Source organism: Lupinus angustifolius, unplaced genomic scaffold (genome assembly GCF_001865875.1).
Source record: "Lupinus angustifolius cultivar Tanjil unplaced genomic scaffold, LupAngTanjil_v1.0 Scaffold_134_26, whole genome shotgun sequence".
Lineage (NCBI taxonomy): Eukaryota > Viridiplantae > Streptophyta > Magnoliopsida > Fabales > Fabaceae > Lupinus > Lupinus angustifolius.
In genome coordinates this window covers 1-18,378 of record NW_017725413.1, presented here as the reverse complement: position 1 = coordinate 18,378, position 18,378 = coordinate 1, and the positions used below count along the sequence as shown (strand labels likewise).

The window sequence follows — 18,378 nt, the reverse complement described above, 5'->3', positions numbered from 1 at the left end:
AAAGAAGGTACAGTATTTACAGTCCCTCTATGATTACTCTCATTTATAATATTTCAATTTTCACACATCCTCTTTGAAAAAGGAAATATGAAACACTGAAAATTGTCCTAACTTTGCACTTTGCTGTATTATTAACTATGCAGAAAAGGAGAGTTATTAATATAGAGAATAGAAAGAAAGGAATTGTTGGAGTGTCACTTTCCTATATATACTCTCAAACTTAGCCAAGAAATATATACATCTCTCTCTCTTTTCTCATTCCTTTATATTTTCCATTTCTTTATATTATTATTATTCATCACCACACATTATTATTATTACATCTCTCTCCTTAGTCATTGAAGAAAGGATGTCTGTTTTGTGAAGCTGAGAAATAAAAAGCTAAGTCTTTTTATTCCATTTAGCCCTTGTTTCAAAGAGAGAGAGAAAAACATATATATTTCATTTCAATATCCCTACTTTGCACCTCAACAACCATACCCTTAGTTAATATTCTTCCTTCTTGTTTGTTTTATTGTTTGTGTGGGTTCTCTAGCTTCATATATATCAATCAATTATAGTAGTATAGAAATAACAGACACTCCCACTTGAATCCTGCTGTATCCATGTTTGTTATCATAGTTCTGATTTAATTCTCCTTGTTAGTCTCAGGTTTAGTCCTTTATTATAGCTTGAAATATTTTCTGAGAATAACCAAAAATGCCTCAGAATAAGATCTTCTTCTCATCACAGAATCAGATTCCTGATCTTTCACTTAACATTAGTCTTCCAAACAGTGCTCCTTCTTCAATTTGCACTGAAGGGGGTTCTTCTTTTTCTTCATCACCCTTTGATATATGGAGAGCAGATACTGATGAAGGTGTAGCCTTTAAATCCCATAGTGATAGTTCAATCAGAGGAATTAGCCCTCACACTCACACAGACATAAAACTTTCCCTTTCCAACAACAATAACAATAACCCTAAAAGTAAAACTCCATCTGAGGCTGAGAGCCCTTGGAGGAAAAACCTTGTTAGATCAATCAGAGAATCACAAGTCACAACAGTAACAAATCATCATGGGGTTTCACCAGTTTCTGAGGGTGCAGTAATAACAAGGCCTTTCAATGGAATCCCTCTCTACAACAGTAACTTTCCTTCTTCATTGGAAAACAGTTCCTCAATAGAGAGAATAAGCTCCAAGTTTTCACCATATGCAGTTAATTCATCTAATTCAGCTTTTTATAATACTTATATTGGTGTTAAGGGTGTGGAACCAATCTCAAGGTTTAATGGTACAACCATGGAGAGTTTAACACCTCACCAGCAGCTTCAATACTTGAACCACCATCATCATCATCAGCAACAGCAGCAGAATCAGTTTGGGATTGGAGGTTCTGACTTTGCAAATGGATTTGTGAGATCAACAATGTTGCATAGGCTACAAAGTAAGAAGAACATGAGGGCTCCAAGAATGCGTTGGACTAGTTCTCTTCATGCTCGTTTTGTTCATGCTGTTGAGCTGCTTGGAGGCCATGAAAGTGAATCTCTAACCCTCTCTCTCTTATTCTCTTAGTTTCACTGTCCTTTTTGTTGCTATTGTTGTGTGTGACGAGTGACTAATGAAAACTCTTGTTGTATTTTTGGATGGTAGGGGCTACACCAAAGTCAGTTCTGGAACTCATGGATGTCAAAGATCTAACACTAGCTCATGTCAAGAGTCATTTGCAGGTACATCACTCTCACTTTTGATTTTACCTCTTTTCACTTGGAAAAACAAAACAATAATTAAGTTTTCAGGTATGGGGGTAAATAAAAAGAAAAAGAAAAAGAAAAAGAAATATCTAAGACTATTACTCTCTTAAATGAGTCTTTAAAACTACTCAAATTAATCTGAAGTTAAATATAACTCACACAATGAACCTCTTATACTAAAAAAAAATACTAAAACAACACTTGTAACTCTCACAAAGCACATGTATGTATATGATTTCTTTCACTATTTAATTTTTTAATCATGTTCATTTTATTTATTATATACTTATACTCTAATCAAGTTCAGTTTATTAGATGTGGTAATCATGGTCCAAGGTGATGAAATTATTCAAAACCAAAAATTATATTAACCCTTTTTCTCTCTCTCATCCTTCTTGTGTCTGTGTGCTCAAGCCTGTGGAGAGGAGTGAGTGTACTTTGTCCAAAGTCTATCTATGGGGCACAAGAACCAAGACATGCAGTGAATGAATGGATGAACAGTTGAAGTTGTTGTTTGCTGTGGAAACAGGACAACTACTACTTTTCAAGAGAGAGATAAAGAAAGAGAGAAAAAAGAGAAAGTAGAAAAAGTAGCCATCATTTCTCAATAATAGAACCAAATTTACTTACCTTACCAAACATCAACCTCGTGGTTATTAAATAAACCCCAGCAAAATCCATAAAAAGAAGCATCTGATTTCACTATTTTTCACCCTTTTTATTCTTCAAATCTTCCTTCTTCATTGACAAATCAGATTTCCCTCTTATATATTATTACTGCTTATTTGTATATTTATTTCCATGTATTATATTCATCTTATTTGTCTTTTTTTGGCTTCTGCAGATGTATAGGACTATTAAGAACACTGACAAGCCAGTAGTAGCCTCTTCATCAGGTAATATTTTACCTTTGTAATATTTCACCTAATGCAATTTTATACTAATTAATTCCTTGATCTCCGCTCCAAATTTGAGTATACTTTTATTCAAATCCTGTGAAGATTCCCTCTCTACCCCTTTATGACTCAGACCCTATTAATTCATCCATAAAATAATGTCTTCTTTACATCTTCAAATTATAATATAAAGTGCTTCATTTTAGTACAACTTAGTAAAAACTAAAGAAGATTTATTAATTTTATCTATATATGTAAGTCTATAGTACTATGATTATGATTTTTTAATGATTTTATATAATACAATATGACAGATGGAGATGAAGATTTCATGTCCCTATCACCACCCCTTAATCCTAATAAGAACTGTTTACCAAATCCAAGATCAGAAATTTCAAATGCATTTGTAGATCAAAGTAATTCGGGCTATAATTCAAGCAATCTATGGGGAAATTCTTCTTCTAGGTAATTACTTTTTCTTTCCCTGGTTTGTGTGATTGTTTTGGTCAGGCCTTGGTGTCAGTGTCGGCTATATATTATATCTGCATGGATGCATGGTTAGATCCACTATCCATATATCATATATGCATGGTTGAGTTTAATAATAAAGTTGGGGAAAATTACAAATCAAGTTCCACCCTTTTCTGATACCCAAAAGTGCTTCTTTTTTCTGACTACTTTTGCTTTTCATTTCCTTTCTCCACTTGTGCTTTCAATATTATGATCAAAGTAGCCATGCATCATTTGGCTGATACCTCTTTTTGGTACAATTCATTTAGCTTCTTTAAATGCATATATAGAAACAGAAGTTATTCACCACTAGATAATTTTTTCAGTAGTAGTTATATATGCAAATAAATGTACAAGGAACTACCTTTAACATTATACTTTTAGAACAATTTAATCCCTCCATATAAATTTCCTTTTTTTTTAAACTTTATTATGCCATCTATAAGTACACATCTTAATGGAGACTACCCCTGAGTCCTTTCAATTTCAATAATAACTAACATTACTACATAACACTACTCTTAGAGCATCCAAATTAAGGGGTTTCAATTCCATTTTTCTGAAAAGTGGTACTTTTGGTATTCTAGCTTTATCAAATATTAATGTTAGGTAGTAGCTCCTAATTTAAATTTGATAGTCAATAATCAACTAATACGCAAAAGAGGTAGGATCTCTTATGTAGCAAACTCCTATACTGTGTTCTAACCTCAAAAACATTTCTAAACAAAAATGGAATAGGGAGGATTACATATTTTAGTGGAAAATCAAGGTGTAGAAGTATAAGGGAGGACATCTTATGTCTCAAAAGAGTATATCACTATATGTGTTTATAATTAACTAGAAAAATATTTAATTATTAAATTTTTAATTTAAATAATTTTTTTTAATAATCGCAATCAATAATACACAAAATGACACCCGACATGTGACACCAAATGTTCCTGAAGTATGCAATGCTGCAAAATTGGATAAGCATGGGATGATCTAACATAACGTACACTAAATTTATAGCTTGTCTTTGTGGGTACATTGACAAATATCAGACAAGCTAGCTATCCCATCTTTGGAAACAATAATTAGAGCTTTGAGGGTACACAGAAATTCAAGCAAACCTCATTATTAACAAAAAACAACTTTACATTTAAAAATTAACTACTTCACTTTTTAAATAATAAATGCTATGTAAAGTTATTCTTAATATTTAAGATTTTAAAAGAGCTTTGACGGTGTAAAGTTTTTTACACTGTCAGACATCATCTACTGTTAATTTGTAATACTATTGTTTGAAAGTCAATATTAGCTAACATATGAATGATGAAGATTTGCTAACAGTGTAAAAATATTTATACTGCTGTCAGTATATACATGTTAAATCCAATATTTAAATCATTTTACACCTACCAGTCTGTCTATCATTAATCTTAGCAAATAATCTAATTAACCAGCTTATCAGTTTTTAATTTTAGCTTAAGCTTATAAGTTATAAGTGATAAGTTTTCATGTAGTTTCGTCAAACTGAACCTAACATTCACGTGAGTTTAGGCAATTTGGAGTAACATTTGTATTGATTGGAGGATACAAATTAAAAATTCATATATATTCCATGACCATGTTGAACATTTTAATTTTACATTCTTTTTTTTTGATAAAAAAATTGTATTAAAGAAACACAAGGATGCTCATCCAATACAAGAAAGAAACAAATCATAACTTAGTCACATTTAGCGTTATACACATTAGTATACTACATTCCCTTCAATCCTAATAAATCTGGTCCATGATTGAGTTGGTTTCTGTCAGCTTTGACTTGGATGGGAAAATTTCTCACTCCTCACGTTTTGTACTGCACAAAAGTTTTTCTTCTGGTCAGAAGACAGGAAATATCCTTGAATGAAGTGTTTCTGTATATTTACATAAGTCATTTATTCAGATAAGACTTACCACAGCTTTAAATTCAACCTCAAAAAGGAGCAGGTACATCACAGAAAAATTAAATAATGCTCTTCAGAACTGTACTTTATATACATATTATATTATAATATTATTGAAAACTTTGTTATTTAATTACATATAATCTTATCTTATATTTTGCATACTGATTTTCTTATCTCTTAATCGCATGAGATGCTATATCTAGATTGAAGTTATATATGCTACAAGGACTTTTTACAAAAATTAGAGATAGATAAATAGATAGACTTTTTTCCATGCTTATCATTTCTTATATATTATTCGCACCTACAAAAATATGTTTTGGTCTATTGAAGGGTTTGTAACTTAGAGATAAAAAATTAGAGGGTCGTACTTCATCAGATTTATGATTCCTACCCATCCTACGTACCCAGTAAGATTTGAATTGAGTTTTTGTGAAATTAAAACCCTAAACTTAGAATTCCAGAAAATTGGAGCAATGATTTCAGTCCAAACTCCTTCAATTCCAATAATTTATACTTTGGAGCAAAAATTTATCTAATTATTAGTCGTGCTTCTTTTACTCAGAAAAAAGATTGGCTAAAGCGAAATCTTCCTCCTTTTACTATTATTCCAAGTTTTCTTAAATTATATTCTGCAGAAACCTATGCTAAAATTATTATGTGTATGGCTAGGAAGGTTAGGAATAACTTTTGTCTATAACATGTGCTTCTCTGCCTCTTGGATCTTTACACAAAAGTCAACTTCAATCCTTTTTAAAACCCTTATAGTTTCTAGCCAGATTCCTAGTTTGTTTGTTTTTGTGTGTGTGGCTTTTTGAGTAAACTGTGACACTTCTATTGGGTCTCTGCGTAGAAATTTCTTATAACACAATCAAATAGTTGCATGTTTGTCAGGTTTCTTAGTTTTCAGACAAAATCACTTTATTGGAGTGTAAGTATGAGAGGAATAAATGAATTCATAAGCATAATGTCATAAAGATTTGATTTAATATGTAATGTTTTGTTACTATTTCTCTCATCCATTGCATATAGACTTCCCTCATTACATCTCAGGAATGTTGTTTTGTAGGAGTATATTAATAATATTTATTCACTTTAATCTAAGGTTCAAGCATTAATCCTCTCTCACACTTAAGATTAAACCAACTCTAGTTCCTACTAGCATGTGCTCCCTACAGAAGGACTATTATTTTTGCTACATGCTATAGGTCTATACTATATTTTAAAAATAATGCTATAGGTTTATTATATGTATTATTTGTATACTCTAATTAAGTCCATGCATCCAGGCTTGGCCTAGAACTAATTGCGTGGTGCAGTGGACATGTTCCCTATTATTTACATCAAGACAAGAATAAGTAATATAAGCTATTCACATTGGGAGCTCTTGATTGTTTATAAAAGGGTGGCTTAATATACTAGGTTCCTATCTAATAAGATCAATAGGGTAAATATATTTGGTCTTATTTCATAAGTGAAGAGTCTCTATTTGATTTTTAGGACTTGAATCTATGAAGTTAGACCAACAACCTCACTTGAGTCTCTATTTGATTTAATGCTTAACTTATGTGATGTGTGAGTAACTTCTTGAGTCTACGCATGAAGTAATACGTGAATAGAAGAAACTAAGATAAGATTATATATTCCAAATGGAAATCATTCCTCGTACGTTTGTATACCCATGAGGGATACCTCTTTCTAGCATGAAGGATAGACTCGCCAATGAGTGTAATCATTTTTCTTTATGGCACAAAGAACGAATTACTGAAGCAAATGTGAGTCCAAGCACGAAATCTTGCTCTAAAATCATGGTGGAGGAATCATATATAAATATGTTTTACATCACATCTTCATCAAAAATATTAAGACATTATATTAGGTTTATAGGTTCATCTATGATATGAGTTTATTTACTACACCAAGTCATTCATCTCTGCATGTCAAATTTTATATATATATTAGTGTTTTAAATAGTAGTTCTTAATGCGGTTAGTATTACATTACATTAATCACAACTAAGGACAATTATATGAAAATATGACTGCAATTATGGTTGTGGTGTCTTTAAGGAGATTGCAAAAACTTCAAGACACAATTTAATACACTAGTAGTTATGTACATAATAATTTGAATCCATAAAAGATTTGAAAGAATGCTAGCAAACAGCATTTTTCTCCAAGAACTAATGAACTTATATTCATTCATTTGACATAAATATTCTGAGAGTCTTTACTCTTTAACTTCCAAAGAAACTGTACCACAAAAAATGTCAAACATTTCAAGTGCTAGTTATGTTTAAAAGTGATTCTTTCTCCCTTTATTGTGGTATTAGTATCTTCATTCAGATTAATCTTATAATTTTTCCTCTTTGGATTGGTGCTTGTCCCCACTAACTTGCATTTCACATGTTGGTGATTTATTTGTTTTTTAATGGATTAAAATATCCCTCATACTCAAGCAATATTTTGTTTTGGCTTATTAAAAATCTTATAATTTTTGCATTTTATTTCTTTACTTTTCTAATACAAGCTATGTAAAACTGCATAAGTATTTTTAATTTTTAATATCAGAATATCCATGAACTTGCTCATAGTAGGAGTATATAAGTTATTTGATTTTCATACTGACATGTAATGGCAATTAAAGTGAGTTTTAAGTTGATGAATAGGTAAAAGAAGGCTTACATTCATAACAAATAAACAAAAAGAAGGTTTACATTCAAAACAAATAAACAAAAAGAAGCCTTTATAAGTAATTGAACTCATAAACCTATTTATCTTAATAGTTATAGGTGTTTATAATGTATATAGTGTTATACTACTGAATTAGCTCAATGGCTGCAAATTTTGAAAAGTTAACCATGTAAGTAGCATGTAATATATATGGACAATAGGAGAAAGAAAATCTCCACAACCTGGGAATTATCTAGCTATCATGGTTATTGATTGGGAATAGTGCATTAATTCTTTACCATGAACACCTTTTTTTACTCTTCCTTAGCAACAAAAACTTTGAATAACAAGGATAGTAGTTGGGCTTCAAATAAACTATATATTGCACAAAACTTGTGTTGTGGTTAATTTGTAATTTAGATTAAAATTTCACCTTCTGCTATCAATTTTCATGAATTTGATCATGATAGATTTATAGGGAAAAAAAATATGTATATGATGGTTCACTTTCTTTCAAATGAATGGCAGTGAAGGAGCATGGATACATGTTAATTCCCGAGATTTGAATGAGCTTAGTTCAGAAGAAATCCTATCATCTCAGCATATTGGGAAGCTTTCTGAGGTTGTGACCTAAACCTCACTATTTCTGCATACTAATAGCTAGAACAATCATTTTGTTTAAATAAAAAATTCATGCCTTCAAGAAATCACATGCATATAAATCCTCCTTTTGAAACATATTTAAATCATTTTCACTCTAAATTTGAATTTGGGGTGTTAATTATTAGGTTATATTACAGCATTGACCTGAACTATATCAAGATGATTTCTTAATTTGTGCAGGGAAGCAACTATATACAATCAAGAATCTTCAAGGATCAAAATATAGAGTGTCAAAATCCAAGCTTGGAATTTACATTAGGGAGATCAAACTGGCACAGCAATGAACATGCTTAATTTAATTTAAATTATATATATATAATTCATGGATCACTCTACTATAGCTAAAACATATAGATTAATGAATGCACAGGTGTGAGTATGTATATATATTATATATAATAGGTAAGTGCTTTTGTCAAGATGAAGATGTCACTTTCCACAAAACCTAAAGCAACTTTGTATATTCTTTTTGAGCCAAAGCTTATTAGGTGTTGTTAGTCATTTCATGCATGTTATAATTATTAAAAGTAAAATTAAAGCTGAAGAAAAGGAAAGAATCAGATGTATTATAAATCTTTTTTTCTTCTTTTTCTTTCCTATTCCCTAGGTTCCTACATATATTGTCCCTATTTAACTTTTTTTGTGTGGCTGATTTTGATCCCAGAGTTGTGTTGATCAGAGTGTGAAAGCTTAATAGCTGTTATCTATTATTAGTATACTACTATACTTTGTTCCTTGATTTTACTCCACTCATGCACAAGCTATCAATCATCAAAGGTAAAAAGCAATGATGGGTGTGAAAGATATGGAGAATATATTACTGAGCATTGTTTTCACAAGTAAAATCACATCTTTAGGCAAATCATTCATGGAAAAAGATGTGTATACCCACATTGCTTCATATAGTACAGTGATTGGAATGTTGATGTTGTGAATGTGGGTTGCATTATGCCCCACTTATATATTGAAGATATACCTTCTAATTGATATGATGCCTAATGTTTCTTGATGGGAAAATCAATTTTACAACAATGGCCTGGCCAATAACACACAAGTCATAAATGATGGAACTAATATGTGTATAAAATTGTTTTTTTGTACTATCAAGTATATTTTCTCACTTTTTTTTAGTAAGGAACTAATTCATTGCGGGGTTTGTGGCTACCCTTCCAATAAGTATCGCTTCAGGAATCGAACCTTCAACCTTGAGAATTTAGTAGAACCTTATACTACTAGATCTTGGAGTTTGTCATGTAAAATTGGAATTTTAGTTTGAAATTATCATAAATTCAATATTTATGGAAAGAAATAGTTGTAGATTTAAATCCTTAAAATTGTCAACAACTATGGTTGTGGTAGTGGTTGTGGTAGACACACTCTTTGCAATTTCATCTCCAAAATAAACATAATTTGTAAATAAAGAGGAATATCTACATATTTTTAGGGATATCTACATTTTAAAGAGGTATGTATGAGTTCCAAATATTTTGACCAAAAAAAAAAAGAGTGATAATATGACACACTTAGATACAAAAGAGAGTGATGGCTTGACCACTGCCATAAAATCCATGACACAAACTGATCTACCACTGCATGTGAGGGACAAATGAATCATTGATGATTATATATCAGTACACATTATTTCAGCTGTTTCAATATATCAATATCATCTGCAAGGTTTAGTTCTAATTTTACTGCTTACAATTTGTTTGTATTTTATGTCACAACAATAACCACAGCAAAATATGACCAACATTATCCTACACTTTTCTAATTATAGCAAGGAACCCATTTCCAATTTGTTTAGTCTAAAGATAATTAAATGTTTTTGCTGATTGTTATTTAATTTCTCCCCCCACATTTATAACTAATTCACATGTATTAAAAAGAAAATCTATACTTTGGACACTCAACAGGTGCAGCCATTACTCTTAGTTAAGGTATATGATTAATATAAAATGAGATTCTTTACACATATTATTGTAGGCACTGCTTGACCCAAAGGTTGAAGCCAAAATAGCTGGTGCTGCATTCACATCACCTTCAGTTGAAGTTGAGCATTCTCATCCTATTTAATTGGTTACTAGTACCCTATTCTTTACATCCAATTAATCTAATTAGAGTATATACCTGTTGAGTGTTGACAATTGATACCATAAAAGTATATTTTTGTCCTCAACAGTAAAAAAAAATTGAATTTTGTCCAAATATGCACGTTTGTTTTCATCTTGTTCTTTTTATTGTTGCCATAACCCATAACATCATTTGTTGTAGTTAAAGGAAAAATAATTGTTACATGCAGCAGAGATAAAAAAAGATGTTTTTATCTGTATATTTGATAACCATTTCCACTTTGATCATTATGTGTGACAATTATTTTCAACTTGATATTTATATTTTAAATCATTGTTTTAAAAAAGGAACTAACTGAAGTTTTTTTATGTAAAGGGTATAAATTAGAAACAAGGATTAAGTACGAAAAATATAGTTTTACCAAATTTATAAATAAAAAATTTCATATAGTTGCATGCATATCAAATTATCAATTAGTAAAATCATACTCAGTCTCCATATTTTCTGTATAACAGGCACTTGCTCCTATAGTTTCATTGTTGCTGCTAAGATATCAATGCATATCTGGTATGAGGCACACGTACGTTGAACACCCTCACGTATCGGATACGTATCTGACATGAATACGCTCGGATTCGTGAATGATACTTATTCCTAGAGTATCCAAAAATTAAATAAATAAATAAATAAAGATGAAGATATCCTAGAGTTGAATACCTCATTCAATAAGTGTTTTTGATCCAATCCAGAGGAATTAGTAGAAAGGGCAAAACCCTTATGATACATCAGATCCGGCTCGGTTATTGATAGAGTGAATAGATCTGCTATTTCTTCAAATCTCTCTTGTGATTCAAAATCATGGTGATACATTTTCAACAAAAAAATAGGATAAAATAAGATACGTTTTATCAATTTTATAAATTATTCTACTATATTTTCTAGTTTTAGTACTTGAAATTTTGGAGGACAATAATTTATAATTTCCATTATATTTTCTACTTTAGATATTTTGATTTACACTTTATAATTTTAGTTTGCGTATTTTTTACTATTTTATATACGTGTCGTTGAACGTATTGTATCCTATATTTTAGTAAAAATGTGTGTCGACGTATCAGATACATATCGTACCGATAGATGTGTCTGTATCCATATATAAGAAGGGGTTGCCAGTTACATTCTTTGTTCTGCATGGCACTGCTGATTCTGTCACTAAACCTGAAGCTTCAAAAAAATTGTATGAAGAAGCATCCTCATAGGACAAAAGTATCAAATTATATGAAGGATTCTCACATGACCTGCTATTTGAACATGAACGAGATTCTATCTCACAAGACTTAATTCAATGGGTGGATTGAGGAAAAATATCATGTATAATTTTAAACAAATAAATACTCAGAAAACAACATTTGTTTAAGTCTAATAATTTTTTTTCCAATCTTTATTTTATTTTTGTACATATTTTAATTCTAAACTCAATGATACCAAAATTATGAATTTTAGTTAAAATTTGAGAGAATTTTGGAGAAAGTCATGTTTGTATGACAAAAATGAATAAAAACAAAAGACCAAATTGGAAACAAGTAGTTTTGCCAACTTCTATTCGTTAATGAAAACCAAACTATTCACTAAATAGAGATTTAAGTTAGTGAGCAATATTGGGGCTTCACACCAAAGTTACATTTATGCTTTCATATTTCAAACACATTGCTGTTAGTTTTTCTGTAAGGATTAGATGTTAATAACATAGCATAAACAAATAAGGAATATCTAAATTAAATCCAACCTTTCAGCCAAAACCACCATTAATATATACAGACCAAACAGTGATATATATTGGGACTTCAACACTGAAGTTACATTTAAATTGTACAAATACATTGTTCGGTACTGTGAACTTTGCCTGGGATACATGTGAGTGAGCAAAACTCAGTTGAGGACAAAATGGTACCTTGAGTCCACATAGCTCTCAACATCCCAAAGAAAAGAACCAAAAGTAACAGCTTCTAAAACAAGTCTCTTCAAACCACCAAAGCTAATTTTGATGGTTTCATTCTTCAAAGAATTGATTGCCCCCTCGGGGGTTATAACAATTTCGGGTCTTCCAAACAATGCCTCTGTGTGCTTCTCAACGATGTTGACAGATTCTTTGGATCTTATTGTTGCATATCTCTGTAGTGTCTCCCCATCAAAGGACATTACATAGCTACGCAACTTTGACACCTTTGTTTCATAGCCAAATGCACCACCAGGCAAGGCAGAGACTTCAGGATGGGACATGACATGAGGACGAACCTCTCCACCATTGAATCGTGCATCGTCCAAAGTGGGTTTTTGAATGCTATTTTCTTCTGATGCATTAGGAAGGATTTTCATTGTCTTCTCCAACTGGAACCTTTGGTCAACCCGCTTAAGAAAGTACCCATACATCACCGACGCTGCATAGACCTGTCCTACCCTAAGTTTGCTGATCTGAGCTACAGAAGATGGATCCCCTATTCGATCACCCATAATTACAGACAAGTGGCTTTGGATCATTTCATATGCTTCATGTGAGTGAAGCTCCTCAAGTTTCCCATCTTGACCTGGCCATGAATCAACTCGACCAGAAGGGTCAGGGGTTAATGCGGGTACCAAAGAAATATTGGCATCCATAAACTTCTGCACCACCAAAGCATACAATATCTCTTCTATGGCCTTTCTCCTTTCATTAGCCTTGACCTCAGCAATTCTCCTGGAAAAATTTGGAAGCCAACACAATGGTCAGCACCTCCTTTAGATATAACTACTAAACATTTTATGATAGGAAAAAAAGAAGAAAAAGAAACAAAAACTAGAGCTATAACTTCACACTCTACCCCTTTTCTGACACCTCTTCTCTACTCTATAGTTGTTAATTTGTCTTTCGTGAGACTGATCCAAAGGAGAGACATGAACAACAAAGGTTCAATTTGTAAAACTCCTTACCATTAACATTGACTAGCTAAAAAGCCTATATAAACAATATTTGTTGAAAGATTTGCTTACCTATCAAATTTGTAGCATCAATCAATTAAGGGGTCCAACCCACTACACCACAAGGGAAATATACATTCCCATATGAAAATTGCTACTTTTAAATTTTTTTAACTAATAAACAAGAAGTTAACTAGACAAATATATCAGCAATAAAGCAATGACATGGTGCTATTGTGCAGAATAACAGATATCATCAAGTATACACCATACCTGTACAAAACTAAATCAGTGCCTGAAGCAGAAGGTTCTTCTTTTCCTTTATCAACATCACGATCAGTTTGGAATTGCTCAAGCTGCTGCTCTACTGCAGCAGGCAAAAGATGTGGGTGACTTGTCAAAATCTCAGAGAGAAACTGCCCAATTGGAGACTCCAGCTGAAGTGGAGCAAACTTGGAACTTGATCCAGATGACTCTTCCGGAGACAATGATGCAGCTCTAACCACAAAACCTCTTCTACTTCCAGTAGAGAGACTCCTGTGACCTTGCTTGGGAATAGATACAGAAGTGCGTACCTGCACAACACCAAGAACAATCAGAAAAGTATATAAACTAACCCCTATCCCTCATGCATGCAACATCAAAACGGCATGCGTGCAAATAAAACAAGCTAAGCCTGTGACAGCACGATGAGCATCATAATTTAGGCAAGCCAAACAACTCCAGACAAATGAAGAGGCAATATAATAGATTGTCAATCATCAAAAGTGACAAATCTCCAAATTGCTCAAGAAAATCTTGCAAATTATACATATTGGAGACCAATCAAGTGATCTATAAAAGTGATTTTTTAAGAAGCTGAAAAAGGGAGCTTCTTCAGAAAGGTGAATTTCATCTAACTTTACAGCTTCTGTTTTTTTCTTGCAAAAGTGCAACCAAAAAACGTGGAAGTGCAAAAAGTGATTTTTAAAAAATCAAATAATCATTTTTTGGGGTGAAAAACCTTAAACAAAAGGGACCTAAAGCTGTCACTAGCGACCCAAATGCGTCAATTTCAAGCTTACCTTCATCCAATACAAATGCAAGATGGTTAGGGTGAGGATGAAGGGCTTAAGGAATGGACCGCAGGAGGTTGTGGTTCAAGGCTCATTAACAACAAAAAAGGGAGCTACGAGGTGGTTTGATGATTAAGATAAAAGATGCGAGTGAAGTAAGTTGAGGGTTCGAGTCTCACCCATGACAAAAATACTAATATACTAACAATTGCCGATAAAAAAACATCAATTAATCAAACTCACTATTCTCATCAACTACAACAACCCCGTTTACCAGAATTCATAAAAGAAGTGACTTGAGCTTGATACCTTATTGAAAAATTGAAATTTGGGACGAAAAGATAACAAGTTGGTTCTTCCGACGAAAATCGACGGCTTGCATGATGGGAATAGAGTCGCCATCGCCGCCGGTGCTTCCATTTGCAACTGTGGGAAGGCAATAACGTTAAATAACGAAGAAGAATGAACAAAAAAGATACCAATTTACCAATGAATGATGAAACATACCTTATAGCAATGGAAGAATGGAACCCTAGAAATTGAGAAATGGAGAATGCAAGAGGAGAGAAACCCAGATATATTATTTTACTCATTACTATTTATATATTTTTTATTAAAAAACTAAATACTATTGTTTTTAATGGAAAAAGTACTACATGTTATCGTGGCCTTCTCTGTGTGCTGAATATTTTTAAGTTGTTTTAGTTTTGTGGATTGCAAATTGTGAAAATTAACATGCGAGTAATAGAAAAAGTTGTGTGAAGAGACATGTTTTTATATTATCATTTAAGATTATGTTTTAATTAGAATTATATTTTAAATGTATTATCAAAATTTTATTGATTTTTTTAGATAGATGTTTCTTTACGCAAGTATGTTATTTTGTGATTTTCCTAAGCTTGTCACTTTTGAGGTCTATGCTGGCAATCCTGTATTTTCCATATGTTTGAATGTTGACGAATTTTTTATTTTTAGAGTTCCATGGAACTCTTGTTGTATAGTTTTTTTTTCTTTTCTAATCTTGTTTAAAGAGACATTTTATCTTATTTAAAAATAAAATTTGTGTTAGAGATTAGTTTAAATGTATTCAAGTATATCTTATTTAAAGGAAGTTAAAAAATACTCAAGTATATTTTTGGAAAACCTTTTCTGTAATTATCTTCATAAAGGGAAAAAAAAATATTGCATCGAGGTAAAAAAGAAAATACACTAAATTGTATGTAATGGTTGTATAACCATTTTAAAAAGTTTGTCCAGGATAGCTAATTATTATTAAATGAAAAAACCAATCAAAATACAAAAATGTTGGACCTTGTGTGACCTATTTGGTAAAAACTTAAAGTTTTATGTTTGTAGTGCAGAATTGAACCAACATCCTCTTTATTAATAAAAAGTTAAATACTTATTTTTCCTTAAATTTTCAATCACAAAAATGATATTCATTATAATATAAAAAGATAAAAATGTGTTTCTTCTTAATGAAAAATTGTTTGAGTTATATAAAGAGAAATGAAGTGGCACAATATAGCTTTAATAATGCAATAGAAGTGTGTTGTTTGTGTAGCTCGCAACAATTCTAATTAGCACGAGATAATCTTTTTTGAATGAGTCATGATCAGGTCGCTCTCTTTAAGACGTTTCATGGTACTGCTAAAATTGTGCAAGTAGACTATCAACCACGTCATCCCCGGGATAAATCAGCTCAGTTATCTATTATACGATTTCTTACTGCACTGTAAGAATCATTCTCAAATACACCCACCATACTGACTACGAGTGTCAGTTCTCGAATTCTCATAGTATGGCTACCCGTGCCAATTTTTTACCATCAATACTGACTATTAGTGTCAGTTCTCGAAATCTCACTTTAGTTGCATGTGCCAATTCTTAAGTGTCACGGAAAGAAAAGGGGAGAATGTCGTCGGAAATGCGTCAGCGGATTATTAGGGGGGTGTCGCGCCCCGATTTTCGGTTGCACGACCTTATTAGAGTCGCCACTACCTTTTGGCCCAATGGTATTGGATCTTGGACTTTGATATTCAGGTTCGAGAGTCCATTACACACTAGGGAATATATTAGTACCCTAGTTGCATGTTTAAATGGTACTCTATTATATTGCATGAATTACTAATTGTGTTATTATTATATTATTACCAAAAAAAAGTTTATTTTAATATTATGTCTGACAAAAGTGATCTTGGTCCAACGTATCCCCTTTATGGGAATCAAGACTACGTACTTCTTTAAGTAAAAAAAAAAGTTTGTTGGTTAAGTTAATTTTATTTCTTATAAACAGTAAAGTTTAAATTATTTTTTCTTTTGAAAGAAAAAAGATATGAGCGAAACATAGCTCTCACGTCCGTCACCGCGTCTCATATTAAAACTTGGTTAAGAAATTCAAATTTTGTTTTTTATTTTAATTTTTTTTAAAAAGATATGAGTGAAGCGTAGCCCCTACGTCCGATACCGCATTTCATATTAAAACTTGGTTAGGAAATTCTAATTTTGTTTTTTTATTTTAAAACTTTTTTTTAAAATATGAGTGCAACATAGCTCTTACGTCCAATACCGCAACTCATATTAAAACTTAGTTTAAGAAAATTCTAATTTTTGTTTATTTTATTTTTTTAGAAAAAAAGTTATTTTTCGAAATATAGAGATATACTTAATCATATAGATCTGTATTAATATATTTTTTCGTTTTTTATGTAACTATGAAATAAATGAGATTTCAATGTAAATTAGAAAACAATCCAATTCTTACAATTTATTTATTTTTATAGTATATATACTTATTGACTTAAACTTAGTATGATTTATTTACAATTGTGCCAGATTTTTATTCTCACATAAGATTTTTATTTTTTTATGCAATTAATGAGATTTCAACATAAATTAGCAAACAATCGAGTTTACTACATTGCGTATGTTGATTTGCACTTGATGTAATTTATTTATCATTACCAAATGTCCAAAGTTTATTTTTTATAGGAAATGTGCATTTTAATTTGCATTTGATGTGAATTATTGATCATTACAAAAGATCCAAATAAAATCGAATTATACTGCAGATTAATTATCACTATAATTAATTTTTGTTACTTTTTTATTATCAAAAATATTTTTTACAAGTCATTGGTAAAATTTTTTTATTGAATATGATTATATTTTAAACAAAATTATTGATACCATTATCACACGTGGATGCTAAGTGGAGAAGATGAGTTTACAAGGGGAGGAGATACCGTGTGGGCAAGAGTAGTGTAGTTTGCCTACGCTTGTTGACGTGTCGATGGCTGGTGTGAACACTCATTTTTATCCGGCCCAGAAAAAGCCCAATTCATTTCCAAAAATAAGTGTTTCATTTCAAAAAAATACAAATAAAGTCTAAGCCCTAAAAAACAATTTTTCAAAAAAATGTTGTTTGGGCCGCCATAGGCCCACATGTCATCTTCCAAAACAAAAAGAATAAAAATAAATGTTTTCTTCTTAAATTTTTTTTTCGAAATAGCATTCAATAAGTGGAAGAGGGTGAAAGATTTTAAAACCAATTTTCGGATTTTTTTAGCATTTAAATAAGATATCATGCTTAAAAACACAATTGGGTGCCATAATAACTAATAATAATAATAATAAATTAATTTTCGAATTTCAAAAAAATAATAAAAAAACTAAAAAGATGATTATTTTCTCTTAAGTATTTATTGATTTTTCGGATAAACAAAAAAATAAAAAAGTCAAAAAAGATTTTCAAAAGATTTTAATTTCAAATTTCAGATTTGAAACTCAAATTTCAAATTTGAAATTCAAATTCCAGATTTGAAATCAATTTTTCAAATATCCTGGTTAATGGAAATCAAATCAATTTGATTGGATTTTAAAAAAGG

At 31.2% G+C, this 18,378-nt stretch overlaps 2 protein-coding genes across 2 annotated transcripts; one reads left to right on the top strand and one right to left on the bottom strand.

Moving 5' to 3' along the window:
- Positions 1-275: 275 nt before the first annotated feature.
- LOC109340070 (transcription repressor KAN1-like) lies at positions 276-8,984 on the top strand. The gene is made up of 6 exons (XM_019577641.1): positions 276-1,519; positions 1,633-1,709; positions 2,578-2,629; positions 2,944-3,094; positions 8,274-8,367; positions 8,589-8,984. Exons 1-6 carry the CDS (start codon positions 700-702, stop codon positions 8,700-8,702), a joined length of 1,308 nt encoding a protein of 435 aa, XP_019433186.1. The 5' UTR covers positions 276-699; the 3' UTR covers positions 8,703-8,984.
- Positions 8,985-12,233: 3,249 nt separating this feature from the next.
- Positions 12,234-15,089, bottom strand: LOC109340074 (UV-B-induced protein At3g17800, chloroplastic-like). Its single transcript, XM_019577644.1, has 4 exons — positions 14,999-15,089; positions 14,801-14,917; positions 13,710-14,011; positions 12,234-13,215 (listed from the first exon to the last, which is right to left on the bottom strand). Exons 2-4 carry the CDS (start codon positions 14,909-14,911, stop codon positions 12,411-12,413), a joined length of 1,218 nt encoding a protein of 405 aa, XP_019433189.1. The 5' UTR covers positions 14,912-14,917; positions 14,999-15,089; the 3' UTR covers positions 12,234-12,410.
- Between the last annotated feature and the right edge of the window lie 3,289 nt (positions 15,090-18,378).